The sequence below is a fragment of the Leptodactylus fuscus genome, chromosome 3 (genome assembly GCF_031893055.1).
Source record: "Leptodactylus fuscus isolate aLepFus1 chromosome 3, aLepFus1.hap2, whole genome shotgun sequence".
Lineage (NCBI taxonomy): Eukaryota > Metazoa > Chordata > Amphibia > Anura > Leptodactylidae > Leptodactylus > Leptodactylus fuscus.
This window is the reverse complement of record NC_134267.1, coordinates 76,614,818-76,627,281: the sequence shown is the minus strand read 5'-3', so window position 1 is coordinate 76,627,281 and position 12,464 is coordinate 76,614,818. Positions and strand designations below refer to the sequence as shown.

The 12,464-nt window shown below is 41.8% G+C and overlaps 2 protein-coding genes across 2 annotated transcripts in view; one reads left to right on the top strand and one right to left on the bottom strand.

Moving 5' to 3' along the window:
- NUP133 (nucleoporin 133) overlaps window positions 1–6,266 on the bottom strand; it is a 96,126-nt gene extending 89,860 nt beyond the window's left edge. The window contains exons 1-2 of the mRNA XM_075267767.1: window positions 5,990–6,266; window positions 4,195–4,313 (exon numbers count right to left, since the gene is read on the bottom strand). Of these exons, the coding sequence (XP_075123868.1) occupies window positions 4,195–4,313; window positions 5,990–6,147 (277 nt within the window). The 5' untranslated portion in view covers window positions 6,148–6,266. The remainder of the gene's footprint in view (window positions 1–4,194; window positions 4,314–5,989) is intronic.
- A 148-nt stretch (window positions 6,267–6,414) lies between these two features.
- The window catches only part of LOC142197487 (uncharacterized), a 30,895-nt gene continuing 24,845 nt past the window's right edge, over window positions 6,415–12,464 (top strand). The window contains exon 1 of the mRNA XM_075267787.1: window positions 6,415–6,542. The gene's annotated coding sequence lies outside the window, so the exon portion shown is untranslated. The remainder of the gene's footprint in view (window positions 6,543–12,464) is intronic.

Here is a 12,464-nt window from a genome sequence, read left to right as displayed (position 1 = left end):
CATCTAGCACGCATAGTAAACAAACACAGGACCAATTTCAATTATGAGTTGCAGTACCAGGGCTCGGCCACTGCACAGGGCATAGAGTCAACTGCTTTTGACTCCATGTTGTTTATAGTATGGAGAACAGAATAACCCCCCCCAAACGTTGATCTGTTTATGTTCTACCCTAAGAATAGGTCATAATGTTCTTAAAGGGATTGCCTATTTTCAGACCAATACTGAGCAGTGTTCGTATTTTTCATAATAAAAAGTTATCAATTTTACAATATATTTTGTGTCAATTCCTCAAGTTTTTTTCTACATTTGTTTGCAGTCGTGTATTCTGTTATTTCTAGTGGATAAAAATCAGTCATGGTCATGTGATGAGTACACAGCTCGTTACTTGGCAGATGTCGGATTACCGTACTGTAATGATAACGAGCTGTGCACCCATCACAGTTTCAAGGATCCTTCCCTCCCCTCCTCATTCTGTAGCACCGATAAATTACTAAAAATAACTATCAATAGTAAAAGTATGACGAGTGAGCACTGCAGACCCTGGGACAAAAAGTGCTGAGAGTTGCTTGCTCTAAAAAACAACTCATTTGCGGGGGTCTCAGCAGTAAAATCCCTATACATCTCTGCTTTAAAATTGATAGCTCATCTTTTCTGACTACCGTATTTGTGTCATTAATACATTTTGCAATACATTCTTTTTTGGTCCTCGCTGAAATCCTGTTTAGCACTACCGGAAGCCGGGAGTTTGCAGAGAACGAGCGCTGGGCAGGAAGCGTGGTTAGCAGTATGGGTGAGCGCTTACACATACTGCTAAGCACACTTCCTGCACAGCACTTGTTCTCTGCAAACTCCTGGCTTCCATTGGTGCTACCCAATCTTTCTGAACAGCTTAAAAGGGTTGTCCAGGCTAAAGTAAAATTTAACCCTTTAACTAAATGGCCTTCCCCCCACCTAACTTCTAATTTGCTTCAAAAAAAATAAAATCAAATCTATAATTACACATATCCCCCCCCCCTCCCATCATCAATATTTACCAGCCTTCCTGTGTCCGTGAACTGTGTCCTCCCCTCTTCCTCTCAGCTAGTAGTGGAAGGAATAGCTTAGCTAGGGGGATGGGGCTAGTAGTGGGCAGGATAACTTAGCTAGAGAGACAGGGAAGGAGGGTGTAACGGAGTGAGTAGGCTGAGTGAGAGGGAACTAGTGTGGGAGGTAAACATGAAGCTGCTCAGCAGGAAGTTACACCATTTAAACCAATGCAGAGGATGCCAGCATCCCCCAGATACTAGGAGAGCGACTGATAGTAACTGACAATCTCATGGATACCATATTATATAGGTTTTAAGTTTTACTAACAAAATTACTTTTTGGGAAACAAAAATGTGTCTAGGGTACCATTTCCCATCATCCATAATTATTTTTTTTTAAAGTTTTTTTTTTGTTGACAAAGCTGAACAGGGGCTCTTGCTGTGCTTGAGCTGTAGTTTTTACTAATACCACTTTCTAATATATACAACTTTTTGATCTCTTTTTATTCCTTGTGTGGGAGCTGAGGCAGCAAAAAAACAAAACAAAAACACACACACCACAACTATATTTTGATTGTTGCATTGTTTCCTTTTTATTCAAAATTATACTTTGCTGCAGAATTGCATGTAGGTGCCAGCACACTTAAAGAGTTGAGAAGCATTTTGACAATATGCCAGATGTCTAGGGTCACAAAATATATGGATAGGGTACATGTAAAAAAAAAATATGGGCCTGTAGGATTTTATTTTATAGTATAGGTTTTATTTGTACAGGTCAAAACTGTGAAAATTGTCCTAGCTATTGTAGGTGCAAAAGATTGTTAAATGCTCACTACGTAGTCAACACTGAAAAGAGACAATGGAGTGGGGGCTGCTTAGCGCTAGCAGCAGTGTGTCAGTGAAGAAGAGGGAAATAAGACTTCTAAAGTAAAAATGGTATGATGACACACGTACTGCTATCAGCGTGTCATCCATGGTTTTCACTGACCTATACACTGAAAATTAATTGTGGAACCACAAATACAGACAGATATAGGACCTGCTCCATATTTTGTAGCTCGTCGATTTGGCCCAGACAGCTGCAACAACTATGGCTGTGTCTACAAGTCCATTGATATATATGTGTTTGTATTTTTAGCTGCAAATGCTGTTAAAAAGTACAGTTGTGTACATTACACCTTGGATGGATTCACTGCTATTGCACTGAATTTATAGGAAGAACAGTAAATGCAGGCTAAGGAGTGTGGCTGTTTACTGTTCATATGCAGTGCATATCATGAACATAGTAGCGTCTTAAATTGGACTTTTCACCATCTCCAATTAAAATTTTTAGCATCTCCTAATAGGTACTGCTCCACTGAATTCCCGAACAAGAAGCACAGGTCGTTTTGGTGCCCGATGTGCTATTTAAGTTCTATAACGTCAGAAAGGCATGGAACTAATGCTCACTACACCCCTTGATAAATTCTTGGAGTGCAATTTTCAAAAACAGGGTCACTCCCTAGGGACTTTCCACTTTACTCGCACCCCAGTGGCTCTGCAAACATGAACTGGTGTTCAAAAGACAATCCAAATTATTTTTTTTCTTAAATGTAGATTGTGAGCCCCACATAGAGCTCACAATGTACATTTTTCCCTATCAGTATGTCTTTGGTATATGGGATGGAAATCCATGCAAACACAGGGAGAACATACAAACTCATTGCAGATGGTTTTTTGCCCTTGGCAGGATTTGAACACCAGGACTCCAGCGCTACAAGGCTGCAGTGCTAACCACTGAGCCACCGTGTGGCCCCAAAAGTCAATCCAAATCTGTGAGTGGCAGTGTCAGGAAGGGGGCATTGTTCCAAGCTCCAATTAGAAGCAGCCAGAGCCAGATTACTTAGACTTACAACTCTTTCCAGAACCTGCCTGAAACAGGCCTCCTGACAGTACAGAGCATAAATAGTATATCAGGCACCAACACTAGCAATTGATTGCTCAGGAATGGTGGGGCTAGAGAAAAAACTCCAACCGTGCCAGAATCACTGGAGCAGAATCTATTAATTGATGTAAATAATTGGACTTGTTGGAGGTGGTGAAAGGTCCTCAAACTAAAGTTTTGTTGTTTTTTTTAAAAAAATAAAAATAAAAAAATAAACAACTTTATACATTTTGAAAGTTCATTGCTCCAGAACTGGTAGGCTACTCCTGGACACTATATTTGTTATGTTAAACAAACCCATCAAAAGGTTTTTCAGGACCTATATATTGATGACCTAAACATGGGATAGGTCATCAATATGTGGACTGATGAGGCTGAGATATACAGGAGATTCACAAATCAACTAGTTAAAGATGCCACGACATTTTTATGGGTGGCCTCTTTGCTGAATAACAAGAACAGCACCATAGTAGGGACTGTATTTGCATTGCAGCTCAATACCATTCACTTGAATGGGAGCTGCTGCTGTGCCATGTAACTGATAAACGTGATGTCATAAGCATAGGAAGAGACTGTACCACATGTATTCCACGGCCTCTTCAAAAAGTTGATCAGTGGGTATCCTGGGTGCTGGTCCCCAAACATTATTTTGGTGACCTATCCTATGGATAGATGCCAGAAAGTATAAGACCCGGAAAATCCCTTCTACGGTCACATTTACATACTTTGCCTATTGTTATTTTAGTAAGCGCTCGTTCACATCTGCGCCCGTACTCCGTTCTGCAGGTTTCCGTTTCCTGCACAAAACAGGGGTAGGAGACGGAAACCTGCCGGCATGTTTCAATCCCATTCATTTGAATGGGCTTGAAAAGTCTCCGGCCGTGTGCGCCGGTGAGCGTTTTATGCGCTCCGCGGCAAAACCGTTTTTTTAAAACCGGACACAGAGTCGGAAATGCAGTACTCCCATGTCCGGTTTAAAAAAAAACGGTTTAGCCGCGGAGAGCATAAAACGCTCACCGGCCGGACTCGGCATGATAGGTTTCCGTCTTCTGCATGCAAAAGACGGAAACCTGAAAACGGAGTTCAGGCGCTGGTGCGAACCCAGGGTAAGGGGCACTTCATCAATTGCATTGTGTAAAATACATTATGGGTTTCAGCTACTGCAGGCCTTCGTCATGAAAAGATGAAAAAATAATCCCCTTGTCTTGTTTCTAAACAACAAGAATTAGAACTGCAATGAATTACCATGAGAACTTGTCAAGGCTTCCATAACTTTAACTGGTAGGGTAGAACCAAATAACTGAACATTGTAGTTGACAGTTTCCACTGCACATGGGTGAAGAACAACTCTTGAAGGTGTGGCACTGGAAAAGAAAAATTATAATCTCAATTGATATAAATGGACAGATAAATAGATACATCATATCTAAATTATATGGACATAAAATGAAGCACCTAGCCTTGCAGTCTATTTTTATACAAGCTTGTGAAAAAATGTCTTGTTCTAAAGAGCTGACTGGATCTAGTAGTACTGTAATAGAATACCACTGTTACCATGAGTCAGATCATGTAAAGTCTTCTTTCCTTGATAATCATGATCATCAGTGAATATCAAGAAGTGGAAGAGTTTATGAGCCACACCAATCCAGCCATAAAGTAGCAGACTAAGTTACGGAGCAGTCTTGTCAGGTGCTGAGAAGCCTAGTGAATAAATTTAGCTGCATCAGGAGATTCATGGAATGGGTCTATCAAAGAAAGGCCAAATACCAAGCATTGGACCATTGGATGGAGATGTCGAAAGCATGCTGTCAATGGACTCTGGAGAAGTGAAAAGGATTTCGGTGACAAATTAAGCTATTCTTTCTAGCGGTATGGTGGATAAGTATAGGTTTGGCAAAGCAAAACTGTGCCAACTGTAACGTTTATTGGAGGAGGGGTAATGCTATAGGGGTGGGCAAGGCCTCTTCATTCCAATGAAGTGAAAGCTTAATGTTTCAGCATGCTGTGATTTTGGACAGTAGCATGCTTCCACTAAAGTGGGAACGTTTGTCGCAGCTTAGTGTCCTGACTGGGCGGTAAGGCATGCCCCCTCTGACAAGATAGGGCTAAGGACAAGTACAGTCAGGTGGGGAGAGGGCATTCCTCATAGCCCAGCTAGACTGTCAGGAAAGCCCTTCTGACAGCAGCCGGACATCGGTAACAGCGCTGATATCTGAAGCCCCAGGGCACATAACAGCAAACCCAACAGAGCGCTGAATTCAGCCCACGGTCAGCTATCTAGCAGTGTATAAAACCGCATGTGCCCGATGACATGGAATTGCCTCTTTAAACCATCTAATCTATTTTTACACCACTTATTGATTGACTTTGTTTCCAACAACATTGTGTTACAGTATCTGGCTCACAGTTCAGCAGATTAAGCCACATCCTGTTCAACAACCTCTTAGGCTTAGTTCACGTGTGAAAAAAGCCTCGCTGATTTTGGCACTGATTTTTCAGCGTCGCTTTTTTTGGACGCTGTTTTTTTTTGCATTGGACGCTGTTTTTGATGCTTTTTTGAAGCTTTTTTTTTGCACTACAAAAAAATATTAAAGTTATTAGTACATGATAAAAAAACGCTAGCGGTTTCGGTCGCTGTTTTTGCCAAAGCAACTGCAAAAATAAGCGACCAATCAGTGCCCCATAGACTCCAATTCATTTTTTCAGGCGTTAAAACGCCTGAAGAAAGGTCATGTTGCTTCTTTTTCACAGAAAAAAAAAAAAGCGAGCGATTCACATAGGGCTACATTTTATGGAGGCAGATTTTGAAGCGAAATCAGCCTCCATGTCCCCGTGTGAACTAGCCCTTATATAAAGTGCACCAGCTTTTCTAACTGCTTCAGACATTTCTGGTCCAGTCTAACTTTGCAGTGTCTATAAAAGTCAGCTGTGTCCTCCTATACTTCACACACAGCAGCGCATATCACTAGGGGATTCCAGCTCTGTGACCAGCCTGTGGATTAGGTAGGTGCACCTCGTGCCAGCCTGACGTCTCACTCACCGAACGCCACTGATTGTGACCCTACGGCCAGAGGGTGAAAACACTGTGGAGGGAGACGAGCTGCCGGGAGGGCCTAGACTTTTCCTTCCAGCAGGAACACGTACTCCAAGGGGTCGCCGGGCTGTCGCCACAGCGTGGGCTCTGGGAGAGGGGAACATGGTTTGTAAACGCTCCCGCCACAGTGTGGAGAAGATATCGCGCGTGTAACAGGCTGATGACGTCAGCGGCCGCTTCCATTGACGTAACCAGAAGGCGGTCACTGAGTGCTGTGCATGTGCGCGCTAGACCAGGGGTTATGTCCTGACTGAGCGGCTCGGAGTTGTAAAGCGCCGTCCCCACGTACACAACGCCACTACATCATGTGCTACGTGCTCCTGCTATGTCAATGTGTATGAGGGAAATGAACGGCGCTCAGCCTCATAACTGTACAAGAAGCGATTCCTGGAGATGAACATGAGCCAGCCCCTTCAGTCATGACCTGGAGAACCCGTGACTGCCGGGGGCGGGGTTACATGGCTGAGTGGCTAGTTGTGAAAAGGATCACCAGTACGAGGTATGAAGGAAAACAAAATGGAGCAAAAGATTTGAAGATGGGGGTTGGTGGGAATAATAGCGTGATAATAGCGACATATGCGTGGGTGAGGGAGGGCGGAAGCCGAGGTAGCAGCTGCTGGGAAGCTTCTCACTAGTGGCAACTTTGCTTGTGACTGAAGTTTGGGTGGCATTTGTGTGAGGTTATGTTGGTACAGCTTGTTGTATAGACACCGAGCTACGTCCTCTCCATTGCCTTGCAGTGGTGTGTGGGGAGTTGTAGAGGCCAGTGCTGTACATGAGGCACAAAGGTAGAGCTTCAGGGGCTGTGCATTACAGCATTGCCATGATTCTCTGTATATAAGCAAAAAGCTGGTGCAGGTGCCAGGGCCTGGCAGGATGGTCACTACATCATAGACAATGATCAATGGATTCTGCATCTGTAGTCTTTCTAAGAGGCCATGGGAGCCATCATAAGCTGCTACATGGCCACTTACCCCCTGCCACTGGCATTTTTAGGGAGGGGGTGGGGTTCAGAGATCATGTTACAGCCGGTGTGACCTTATATTGATTTTGTCCAACTCTATTATACCCAAGTATTACCTGTGTTTCTCAGCAATATTCGCTCCCTGTCTTCAGTTATGAGGTTATTCACTATTTCTGCTCATGCAGGTTCTATTTTTTTCTGAAATGTTTTGCATGACACACTCGCATGCACTGGGAGTAAAACATGACAGGCCACAGTGCACATGCATTTATAGACCTCCATTTTGGAGAGGGTATGTTTGGTAGTTTTTGGTTTACCAATGAGCAAAAACCGTGATAGTTAGAAATGTCCTGTGTAAACCGAACCTTCTAGACGTTTAGTGTGGAGGGTGAAGAAGGCAAGAGTTTGGCATTCACATAAGAAAAGACCCTCCCATCTTTGGCCGGTCTGATGGAAGTACAAGTCATCTTGATATCAGCGTTACCTTGTTTACAATTCTGAGAATTTGTTACAATAAAATATTATGTAACGTATAATAACTATATCAATGATAATCTGCCATTTCTAAACTTGCTCCTGCAGCGGAAAAAAAAATACCACATGAATAACACGTTGCATTTTATATATGTGCTGTTTGTTTATCACAGTCCTTTTAAGAGGATCTTCATAAACTCCTGGGCCTTGTGTGTGTGTGTGTATTCTAGTGTTGCCTAAAGCAACTAGTCATTCCCAGGATTTTGACAAAAACGAAAAACCAGTAATGTGGAACAATTAAATCGAGGACACACAGTGAATTCAGCGCACTGTCGGCTTTCACGATCTGTGCCCCGGGTGAAGAGCTTTTGGTGCCGGTACCGTAGCTCTTCACTGTCAGTCAGGAACGCCTTTCCTCACAGCAGCGCCTATAGCACTGTACTGTGAGAGCAGGGAGGAACGCCTCCCCCAGTACTCGTCCATAGAGGAGAGGGAGGTGTTCCTCACCGCTCTCGCAGTACAGCGCTATAGGCGCTGCTGTGAGGAAGGGCGTTCCTGACTGACCGGCACCGATAGCTCTTCACCCGGGGCACAGAACGTGAAAGCTGACAGTTCGCTGAGTTCAGCGTACTGTCGGCTTTCTAGCGATGTATTACACCACATGTGCCCCAAGTGGTGAAAGGTCCTCTGTAATGCACTTTTTTTTTTTTTTTGCTAGAAATTCCTTTATATTATATATAAAGGATATACATACATATATAAAACACAGCAAAATCTGCAACAAAAAAAAGCTGCGTTTTTGGAAAATGGGGCCTCTGCCTAAAGAGAATATCTCATGAAGTAGAGACTGCAGGATTTTCTGCTCCACCTTCAACCTGAGTACAGCCAGGCTGAGTACATTGGTCTACAGCCAAATTGGTTCAGACATTAAAACAGTTGGGGTGCTGAGATTGAAAATAATGCTCAAATTTTTAAATTGGCTCTAATTTGCATGGTACAGAGGTGCTTTTGTTTTTTCTCACAGCCTTTAATACAATACTGGGAAATGTTTGCATCATCGGTATTGTATCATTTACTAAAATTGCATAATCTCTGTCTTGGTTCACATCTGCGTTTGGTAAATCCATTTGAAATCAGTTTTTGAAATCTTAAAAAAACTGATTTTGAACTGTCCGGATTAAAACCCGTTGATTTCAATGGGTTATAAAAGTAATCTGCATGTATCAATTTGTGCCATTTCCATTTGGTTTCCGTTTTTTTTTTTTTTTTTTTTTTGTAGAACTTGCAGGATTTTGTCTCCGTGCTAAAAATAAGGATTCTAGATGGACAGCAACCAATTGTGTTTTTTTTTGTTGTTGTTGTTGTGGACAGGCCACTCTGATTGCATCCAGGTACTAAAAATGTTATGCATCTAGCACTCATTGAACCAACAAAGATTCTGCTACCTCCATTGCATATCAAGCGGAGTCTTTTTACAGCATTCATCATACAGGATAAATAACGCTATTTTTGGATAGTGGGGACTTAGACGCATCTGGGGATACCTCACATGTTTGTTTATTTTTGTTTATGTTATATATATTTTTTTTTAACCCCTTAGAGACACAGCCCAAAAGTACGTTAAGGACCAGGCCTCTTTTTTTCAAAACTGACGTGTCACTTTAAATGGCAATAACTTTGAGACGCTTTAACTTACACAAGTGATTTTGAGATTGTTTTCTCGTAACACATTATACTTTATGTTAGTGGTAAACACTAATCAATATTTTAGTATTTATTTATAAAAAAAAAAAAAAAAATAGGAAATTTGGAGAAATTGCAATTTCCAAAATGTGAAATTCTCTGCTTTTCAGGCAGATAGTCATACCACCCAAATACATGAATAAATATTATCTGCCATATCTCTCCTTTATATTGGCATCATCTTTTGACTGTCTTTTAATTTATTTTAGACGTTACAAGGCTTACAAGTGTAACAGGGATTTTCCAGATTTCCAAGAAAATTCCCCAAACTACTTTTTTAGGGACCACTTCAGTTCTGAAAGGAATTGTAAAGGCCTATATAATAGAAACCCCCATAAATCACTCCATTTTCAAAACTGCACCCCTAAAATTATTCAAAACGGCATTTGGGATGTTTAAGCATTTCATACGAATAAAAATAATATGGAGGTGAAATTTAGACATTTAACTTTTTTCACTAATACATTCATTTAGACCAGGGGTAGGGAACGTACGGCTCTCCAGCTGTTGCAAAACTACAACTCCCAGCATGCATACTGGCTCTGCTGTTCTGGGAACTCCCATGGAAATGAATGGAGCATGCTGGGAGTTGTAGTTTCACAGCAGCTGGAGAGCCGAAGGTTCCCTACCCCTGATTTAGACCTAAAATTAACACATTCAAAAAGGGTTAAAGGAGAAAATGCATCTGACAGTTTATCATGCAATTTCTCCCGTTCACAGAAATACCCCACATGTGGGTGTAAACTGATTTTTGGGCAGACGGCAGCACATGGAAGAAAAGAGCGACACTGGGTGTTTGAACAGCAGATTTTACTGGAATAGTTTTAATGCGCCATGTTTCATTTGCAGAGCCCTTAAAATACCAAAACAATGGAAACCCTCCCCCCCCCCCAAAAGTGACCCCATTTTAGAAACTACACCTCTCACAGAATTGATCAAGGGGTATAGTGAGTATTTTGACCCTACAGCCGTTTCACAGATTTTGCTAACATTGGAGTGTGTAAATGAAAAATGACTAAAATGTCACTTTATGCCCAACGTTTTCATTTTCAGAAGGGATTAAAGGAGAAAAAGTCACCCACAGTTAAACAATTTCTCCTGAACACGGAAATACCCCATATGTGGCCGTAATCTGCTGTATGGGAACATAGTGGGGCTCAGAATGGAAAGAGTGCTATTTGGCTTTTGGAGAAATTGGATTTTGCTGGATTAGTTTTCAGGTGCCATTTTGAATTTGCAGAGCCCCTAGAGTACCAATACCGTGGAAACCGCCTAAAAGTGACCCCATTTTGGAAACTACACCCCTCATAGAATTTTTTTTTTTTTTTTTGTCTAATGTAGATTGTGAGCCCCACATAGAGCTCACAATGTACATTTTTCCCTATCAGTATGTCTTTGGAATATGGGATGGAAATCCATACAAACATGGGGAGAACATACAAACTGGTTTTTTTTTTTGCCCTGGGCGGGATTTGAACACCAGGACTCCAGCGCTGCAACGCTGCAGTGCTAACCACTGAGCCACCGTGTGGCCCCCACCCCTCATAGAATTTATCTAGGTGTAGAGTGAGCATTTTGACCTCACAGATGTTTCACAGATTTTATTAACATTGGGACGTAATAATAAAAAAAATTACTTTTTTTCCAATAAATCGTCCATTTAGCGCCATATTTAAAATTTTTGCAAGTAGTTAAAGAATTAAAAGCCCCCACAGATTGTTACACAATTTCTCCTGAACACAGCAATACCCCATATGCGGCCATAATCAGCTGTATGGGTACATGGTGGGGCTCAGAATGGAAAGAGCGCTATTTGGTTTTTGGAGGGCAGATATTGCTGGAATAGTTTTCAGGTGCCATGTCGCATTTGTTGAGCCCCTAAAGTATCAATACAATGGAATCCCCTCAAAAGTGACCCCATTTTAGAAACTACATTCGTCAAGGAATGTATCAAGGGGTATTATGATTTTGAGACTAAAAATGCTTCCCAAAAATTGAAAATTGAAATTTTTAAAGAAATATGCCATTTCGGTGCCCAATATATTGCACCCACTTTGTGTTGTCAGAGACTTGCACGCCTAAAACTATTAAGGGGCCATCTCGAGGTGGGTATAAACTGCTGCTTGGACACACAGCAGGGCTCCGAAAGGAAAGTGCACTGCGCTTCTTAGCTTTTGGGGTACATATTTAGAGGGACTTTCTGGGTGCCTTGTTGTTTTTACAGAGCCCTGGAGGTGCCATTAAACTGGAATTCCCCAAGAAGTGACCCCATTTTGTAAGGGCAATTTTAGGGTCTCTGCAAAAGGGTCATGGCATTCAAAAACCCAATAACCCTTCTTTCCTTCTGTATCTGGCTGTGCCCCAATATCAGTTTATACCCACATATGACATTACGTACATTATCCTGGGTACACCAGTGTCATACATGTGGCATAAACTACAGTTTGGGCGCACAGCAGGGCGCAGAAGGGAATTAGCGCTATGCGGCTTTTTGAGTACAGATTCAGATGTTTGGTATCTGGACGCCATGTCATGTTTGTAGAGCCTGTAAGGTACCAGAAAAGTGGATTCACCAAAGGAGTGACCCCATTTGGAAAACTGCACCCCTCAAAGAATTTATCAGGGGGTGTAGTGAGTATTAGTATCCCAGACGTGACTGCACAGCGGATGGTGAAGAGGGAATATATAAGTGGTGCGGAGAACATTGCAAACACCAAATTCCCTACTATGTCCCAGTAGCTCCTATGATTAATGCTAATATCCGCTCGCACAGCTTATACTTTCCCTTCCTGCAGCAGCCAATTGTATTCTAATAATTTGGTTTTTATCCTCGCATTACTAGATGTTATATTTTCTTTATTTTTCTGGTGACCTGGCCATATAAGGGCTTGTTGTTTGCGGGATAAGATGCATTTTGTAATGACACCATTTTAGGGTGCCTACAACTTATTGAATACATTTTATTAACTCTTTTTTGCTGGATTAAAAAAAAAAAAAATCAATTCTGGCATTCTGTTTTAACTTTTAAATTTTTCGCCATGCAGCGTACAGTATAAATAACATGTGACCTTTATTCTGTGGGTCGTTACGATTACGGCGATACCTCATTTATATAATTTTTTTATGTGTTACTAGTTCTGCAGAACAAAAACACATTTGGGGACATAAATCAATGTTTTTTGCATCGCCATTTTCTGAGAGGCGTAACATTTTTATTTTTCGGTTGACAGTGTTGGTTGG